The sequence below is a fragment of the Hibiscus syriacus genome, unplaced genomic scaffold, assembly GCF_006381635.1.
Source record: "Hibiscus syriacus cultivar Baekdansim isolate YM2019G1 unplaced genomic scaffold, ASM638163v2 tig00112383_pilon, whole genome shotgun sequence".
Lineage (NCBI taxonomy): Eukaryota > Viridiplantae > Streptophyta > Magnoliopsida > Malvales > Malvaceae > Hibiscus > Hibiscus syriacus.
This window is the reverse complement of record NW_024063319.1, coordinates 4,445,667-4,453,093: the sequence shown is the minus strand read 5'-3', so window position 1 is coordinate 4,453,093 and position 7,427 is coordinate 4,445,667. Positions and strand designations below refer to the sequence as shown.

General features: G+C 37.3%; 1 protein-coding gene and 1 pseudogene across 1 annotated transcript; both read left to right on the top strand.

Annotated features, from left to right (window-relative positions):
* Positions 1-938: 938 nt before the first annotated feature.
* LOC120178897 lies at positions 939-4,217 on the top strand (annotated as a pseudogene).
* Positions 4,218-4,457: 240 nt separating this feature from the next.
* Positions 4,458-6,232, top strand: LOC120178865 (pentatricopeptide repeat-containing protein At1g71060, mitochondrial-like). Its single transcript, XM_039184645.1, has 2 exons — positions 4,458-4,570; positions 4,601-6,232. The coding sequence occupies exons 1-2, from the start codon at positions 4,465-4,467 to the stop codon at positions 6,082-6,084; spliced, it is 1,590 nt and encodes a 529-aa protein (XP_039040576.1). The 5' UTR covers positions 4,458-4,464; the 3' UTR covers positions 6,085-6,232.
* The last annotated feature ends 1,195 nt before the right edge of the window (positions 6,233-7,427 follow it).

The window sequence follows — 7,427 nt, the reverse complement described above, 5'->3', positions numbered from 1 at the left end:
CCATCGATCAATTGAAGGAATTGATATTGTAGAAACTGTACGAGGTTCATCTAATCTTTTATCTTAACTATTAAGGGAAACCCCAAAGACATTAACTAATCCTATTTATTACCCTAACTTAAACTACAAAACCAAATTAGTCCCACGAATATCATCGCATCACTGATATATTCAAAGAACCAACTAATATTTCTTTTTAAATTTTAAGATATGGAAATTCTATTTTAAAATAACTTATTTACCAACAAAAAAAAGTAAGCAAACCCCGTTGGAATTAGGACATTTGCTTGTGTACATAAACACCAGGTCGGTACGGAGGTCCCTTGAGATGAAAGTTTTCCCCACATATGATCCTTGGCGCGTGAGATATACTCCTGGATCTTACGTGACCAAAGGACTGGCCTTTTTTCTGAGGTGTTTCCTTGACGAAGCGCGTTATGACACGCGCGTTTGGAGATCGTGAACATTGAGGTAGCTGAGTTTTTGGACATACGAAAAGAAAAACAGAGTTTACTTCCTTGGATCAGATTATCAGAAAAAACAAATCGTAAAGATTGAAACTTCAATGTTAAATCTAACCCGAAAAATAAAAATAAAAAAAAACCCTAACCCTAGTTAAATCTTTCACCTTCACACATTTTCAATTCATCATCGGAAAAAATATTGGAATTTTACAAAACAATCAAAATAAAAAGAGAGCTGTAATCATTTTCATTGTCATCACAGAGAGGGAGAGAGATTTGAGCAACAAAAACAAAAACAAAAAAAAGCCTTTACTGTGCTGATCCAAAGATCTGAACTTTCTTTGTTAACATATTCAGAATCCATATTAAACCCAGATTTCCTCATTTGACCAAATAAAACCCATACGCTCGAAAGTCAATCTTCGACTCAAATTTCACCACAAATTTTGAATTGCCCTTGAAAACAGTATTGCTATGGGAGCTGAAAAGAAATGGTTTTCAGTGTTTTTTCCCTTACATTAATCACCGTTCTCCTCCTAGTGCTTTACTCGATCTCAACTTTCAGCTCCCCCAGACCTTTCCCTTGCTATTTCGACACGGCGTTTCTTTTCCGCCGGCTTTTGGGTATTATATATTCGGCGGAAAAGGCGATAAAGATAGGGTCTTTAGGCTACTGCTTGCTGTCTATCACCCCAGGAATCGATATGTGTTGAATCTCGGAGCTGATGCCTCCGATGACGAACGTTATAATTTGGTTGTGGCTTTGAAATCTGTTCCTGCTATAAGGAACTTTGAAAATGTAGATGTTATCGGGAAGCCCGATCGGTTTTCGTATATGGGTTCTTCGTATATTGCTGCCACGTTGCATGCTGCTGCTCTTTTAATGAAGTTTGATCGTGGCTGGGATTGGTTTATTTCTTTGAGTGCTTTGGATTATCCCTTAATTACTCAAGATGGTAAGCGTTTTCGGTTGATTCCTTTGTTTTTTTTTGGATTTATGTTGTTTTCTTTTGTATGCAATAGCTAGGAGAATTGAGGTTTTGATTTGGGAAAACAGTTTTAGTTTGGATATACATGATCTTGATTCGATTGGAAATGTTCGAAATTCGGATGATTTCGAACTCGTTCAATACATAATGTCATTTCATAAGAAATTGGTCTGAAAAATTTTCTGATTCAAGTATACTTTATGATCTTAGATTCAGCAGATGTTCTGAATTGGTTTAGGTTGTTTTTTGATTGGAAATTAGTATAGTCGATTTAAGTTAATCTCAATCGATGGTTTCCTTTTAGTTATAGTTGCTGTTTTGCTTGGATCCATTCTGCCAGAATTTGGTGCAACACTTCTAATCTTACAATATTTCCTACAATCAAGAAATTCGACATGTTTTGGGAATATTGTACATAATTCAATGAAAATTCTCTTAGTTTGATCATGTTTCTGACTAGTTTCTAGCTTCATTTAAGTATATTGATTCAGGTATAGTTGATTTTGAGACATCTGATTTGGAGAATAGATAAGCAAAGCCTAACTATATGGAACAAATACTCCGCTACATAATCTTATATACATGACAGATAGGCCATCAGATTGAAAGACTAGAAAGTTTGTCGGAGAGGATGACTGGCATATGTTTCTCTTAACGACTCGCTTGAAGTTTTGCTAAAATTTTTAATTTCAATGGATGAAACTCTGCGCCAAATTTCTACCAGGAACAATGGTTTGGTTATGCCTGATCTAACATTCTCAATTTTTAAATTTCTGGGTTTGTTTTCGATACAGTTAGGCACGCATCAGTTCGGAAATGGTTGATTACTTTACATATGAGGCTAGATCCTTAAGCTAATACACTTTTAACATTTTGAAATGATCGATTTCTTCATATCGTTTTAATCGGAGACACCCCAGAAAATCATATATTTTGAGTTCTGGTTGAAAATGTGTGATGCCATTTCTTCAACAGAAATCATTCTAGCTATAGATTGCGTCTGTTTTGGTTAATTGCCTACTTAAGGATTAAAAAATAAATTAACTTTTTCATACAGCCAATTAAAAGTTACCTCTGCATACAAAATTAGGGAAAAGAAATAGGCAGAGCGGAATAATGATAGTGTTACGCATCTCAACTTCTGCAGCTGCTTAACTATGAGCGATTATTAAAAAACCGGTTGGTTGTTAAGTATTACAACAGTTAAAGGAACAAGGAAGGGGCTTACTATTCTTTGCGACTTTGGTGAGGAGAATTCTAGGAAGGAAGATTAATTAATTTGTGGAGCCGAAAGTGCTATGACTGAGTTTCTGGTGTTCTTTACTTGTTCTGTTACTTGCATTATTTGCGTATTTAAAACTTAATAATATTCTCAAAGTAGGCAGGCTGATAACCAACCATAAATCATTAGCACCAAACCTCGATGTCATATTGAACGAAATCTCATATGCCAATCATTTCCCTGCGATTCTTTTTTCTTCAAATTTCAATGGCAGGAGCTCTATGATTTCACCTTTCTTTTCTTACTTGTAGTGACCTTTTTTTCTCGTGTCTCAGATTTGTCGCATGTGTTTTCGTCTGTCAGGAGGGACCTCAATTTCATTGATCACACCAGTGACCTGGGGTGGAAAGAGTATACAAACCCTTTTCCTAAGATGCATAGATCACTTTGCTGCCTAATTGTAATTACATCTAATCATATTGGTTCATTCTGTAAGCAGAGCTCATCGCTTTCAGCCTATTGTAGTTGACCCGGCACTTTACCTGGCAAGGAGGACCAAAATTTTTCATGCTACAGAGAAACGTCCAATGCCCGATGCTTTTAAAATATTCACAGGCAAATTTTACAATCCATATCATTGCTCCCCAATTACTTTTCATGAAAATAAATTCTATTTGTGACTGTTGTCTTCTGTGGAGATGCTAACATCTTTAAGGGTTTCGTATTAAATTGCAGGTTCACCGTGGGTCGTGTTAAGCAGATCCTTTCTGGAATTTTGCATCTTTGGGTGGGATAATCTACCCCGGACACTTATGATGTATTTCAACAATGTTATGTTATCCGAAGAAAGCTATTTCCAGTCCGTCATTTGTAATTCGCCGGAGTTCAAGAACACTACCGTAAACGGTGATTTAAGATATATGATCTGGGACAATCCCCCAAAGATGGAACCCCATTATCTCAACATTTCTGATTATGGTCAAATGGTTCAAAGTGGGGCAGCGTTCGCAAGAATGTTTAGAGAGAACGATCCTGTATTGGACATGGTTGATGAAAAGATCCTCAAGCTCGGGCCAAAGCGAGCTGTCCCGGGGCCATGGTGCACTGGCCAGAACAGCTGGTGGAGCGATCCTTGCTCACAGTGGGGAGATGTAAATGTCGTGAAGCCTGGACCTCAGGCAAAGAAGTACGGTGAAACCGTAAACGAACCTTCTCGATGACTGGAATTCACAGTCCAATCAGTGCAAATGAAACAGGTGAATATATTACAGAGACTCACTGCATCCGAATCGTTCAAGAAAGGCTCAAAAGAACACCTTCGGATGAGATAAATTCTTTTGGTCTGTATGTCTTTATTCGTTTTGTGATTTTGTCGAAATCGACAATGTCGGCTTCAGGGTAGTGTTTTAATGGTGAAAAAATCCGACCAGAGTCCGTCGTTAACAGGACTTTCCTCTCGAGCTGCCCATTTGCATGTTGTTGTATGTTCTTAGGCACGTTGGATTGATTCTACAAACGCAGAACTCATTCATTAATTTCTCATCTCTGTTTCTGTTTCCAGCAAACAAAATTCAATTTGGTTGATCCAGTTGAGAAATCCTTTTTGAATTTTCAAACAATTCAAATTAAAGCTTTGACTATTTAATCAAATTATGCACATTCAAATTAACCTTAAATAAATTTCAAAAACTTGCCTGTCTAAGTTTTTAATATAATATTTCACTAATTTATCCTGTTGGGCATGGTAGATAAACTGCAAGTTTTCGACTAGTTTATCTCAAACATCAAAATGGGTGGTGTTCGATTTCTGGATTTGTTGTCTAAAACCCCTCGAAAACCTATTTCTACTTCCCTTTGCACACGATCAGCAGCCGATTACTCACAGAAATCCATCAAGCATCAAATTTTGTGTCTTAACCCACTTGCCCGTTCATCCTCATTTGGATTTTCATCAACTCCACATATCATCTATAGATCGATCCATGCGGATTTAACTCCAAAAGATTCGTCTTTTCAACACTATGAGAAGAACCCCGAAGTACCCAAACTCCAGCAAGACGCTGCCATGATTTGCGCACTCCTCTCCAGCCGCCCTGGTTCTAACGCCGATGAATTGCTCGAAAATGCTTCGATTGAAGTGTCCCCTTCACTTGTGGCGGAGGTTTTGAAGAGGCTGAGCAATGCGGGTGTCATTGCACTGTCATTTTTTACATGGGCAGAGAAGCAAAAAGGATTTAAATACGATACAGAAAGCTACAATGCTTTGATTGAAGCTTTGGGTAAGATCAAGCAGTTCAAATTATTATGGAGTTTGGTGAATGACATGAAGAGTAGAAAACTGTTGAACAAAGATACTTTTGCATTGATTTCACGGCGGTACGCACGAGCCCGGAAGGTTGAAGAGGCTATAGCAGCTTTTGAGCGCATGGAGGAGTTCGGTTTCAAGCTTGAAGCATCGGATTTCAATAGATTGATTGATGTTCTGTGTAAGTCTAGACAAGTTGAGAAAGCAAACAAAGTGTTCGATAAAATGAAAAAGAGAAGGTTTGTTCCCGATATTAAGTCTTATACTATTTTGTTGGAAGGTTGGGGCAAAGAACACAACTTGTTGAAGTTAGACGAGGTTTACCGAGAGATGAAAGGTGAAGGGTTCGAGCCAGATGTTGTAACTTATGGTATTTTGATCAGTGCTTATTGCAAGGCTAAGAAGTATAATGCTGCCATTGAGTTGTTTCATGAGATGGCGGTGAAAAATTGTAAGCCAACCCCCCATGTTTATTGTACTTTGATTAACGGTTTAGGTTCAGAGAAGAGGTTAAGTGAAGCTCTCGAGTTTTTTGAACGTTTCAAGAGCTGTGGTTTTACACCGGATACACCTACATACAATTCGATCGTAGGAGCTTATTGTTATTCGATGCGAATAGATGATGCATTTCGAGTGATAGATGAAATGAGAACAAATTTGGTAGGTCCGAATTCAAGAACTTATGATATAATTCTTCATCACTTAATAAGGGCTGGGAGGACGAAGGAAGCTTACTCGGTATTCCAGAAAATGTCGAGTGAGCCAACCGTGAGTACTTATGAAATTATAGTAAGGATGTTTTGCAACGAGAATAAAGTGAATATAGCAATGCAGGTTTGGGATCAGATGAAGGCTAAGGGAGTGCTTCCAGGGATGCATATGTTCTCGGATTTGATCACTGGCTTGTGTCACGAGAAAAAGTTAGATGATGCTTGCAAGTATTTTAATGAAATGCTTGATGCAGGTATTCGACCTCCAGCCAAGATGTTTAGCTATCTGAAACAGGCACTACTTGATGAGGGGAAGAAGGATACCGCTATAAATTTGGCTCGGAAAATTGATAAGCTGAAGGGAACTCCATTAGTTGTTGGAGGCCAGAAGTGAGGGAATTTTGGATGTAATGCTGGTTCCCTTCTGGATGCTATGAGCTCCCGCCATTGTAATCGAACGTCGGCTGTATGCTCGGTGTTGCCATTTGCATGTTGCAAGTTCTGAAACTTCAACACCGTGCTGTAAGTTTTCTTTGATATAGTTTCTTAGAATGGTCTGAGATCCGACTCTTTATGGGGGATTATCTGAATATCCACTATCTTTTGGACATTTGATTGCATCTATCTGTATGTTCATGAATGAACTTTTAAGGATGGAAAAAATATTACTATTATTTAACCCAATTCGTGGAATCTTAACCACTGATAATCCGAAATCTTTCTTTTCGAACCCCTATGGTTCATTGTGGTGAGATTTTGAGATGCAAGCCACTAGTCAAGTACTAATTATCTTTCTTTTGGATTAAACCACCTTTTACACTGCTTTTTTCATTGATTTAGTTGACTCTAGACGATGTAAATGGAGGTTGCCAAGGCTCATACTCAGAGTGGACCAAGGAATGCACGTGCGGTCGCATCTGGAAATTTTAAATTCTTATATAGTTTAGGTTTTTTTATTTTTTATTGATAATCTAATTTTGCATCCATGAAGTCTTATAATTTCGCATCCCAAAACTTTTAACATAAATTCCTAAGTTTGCACTTCTTATTATAAGATCATGTGTCGGTCTGTGCTCATTTTTAAGGTTTGTGGTAGGGGTGTTCAAAAATACTCGACCCGTTGACCTAACCCGACTACCCGAACTAAAAAAGCTGGGTATTTTTCTAAGAAAAACCCGACCAGGTCGGGTACCTAAGCCGATAATTTTCGGGTCGAGCTCGGGTCACAAAATTTCATTTTTCAGATACCCAGTTACTCGAATACCCAATTATAATTATTTTTTATATATTATAATATTACATATTCAATTATTAATAATTTTATATATTAAATTAAACTAATAAAATAAAAAAACTATCCACCCAATAATTGTATGTTTAATAATTAATATAATATATTTTTAATAATATAAGTTTTATTTAAAAAAAATTAATAATTAAAAAAATTAAAAATCAATTACCTGATTAGTAGAATTACGGATACCCGTAAAATCCGAATAACTAAGTACCAATACCCGTAATACCCGAGTCGAAACACGGGTCAAAAAATCTAATATCCGAAAATACGATACCCAAAACTTTGGGTACCCGAATTTTAACACCTCTAGTTTGTGGTGTTTTAACACCTGGCTCTGATACCACTAATAGAGGGGATGAATACCAGGAAAATCTACAGATAATACTGTAACAGGTATGTTATGCCAAAACCAAGGCCACCACAGCCATAAACGGCACTGC

What these genes read in the sequence shown, in the direction of transcription:
- LOC120178865 (XM_039184645.1), top strand. Translation starts at nt 4,465, where the DNA reads ATGGGTGGTGTTCGATTTCTGGATTTGTTGTCTAAAACCCCTCGAAAA. An exon ending in TTACTCACAGAAATCCATCA is followed by an intron (nt 4,571 to 4,600) that starts AGCATCAAATTT and finishes TTAACCCACTTG; the next exon opens with CCCGTTCATCCTCATTTGGA.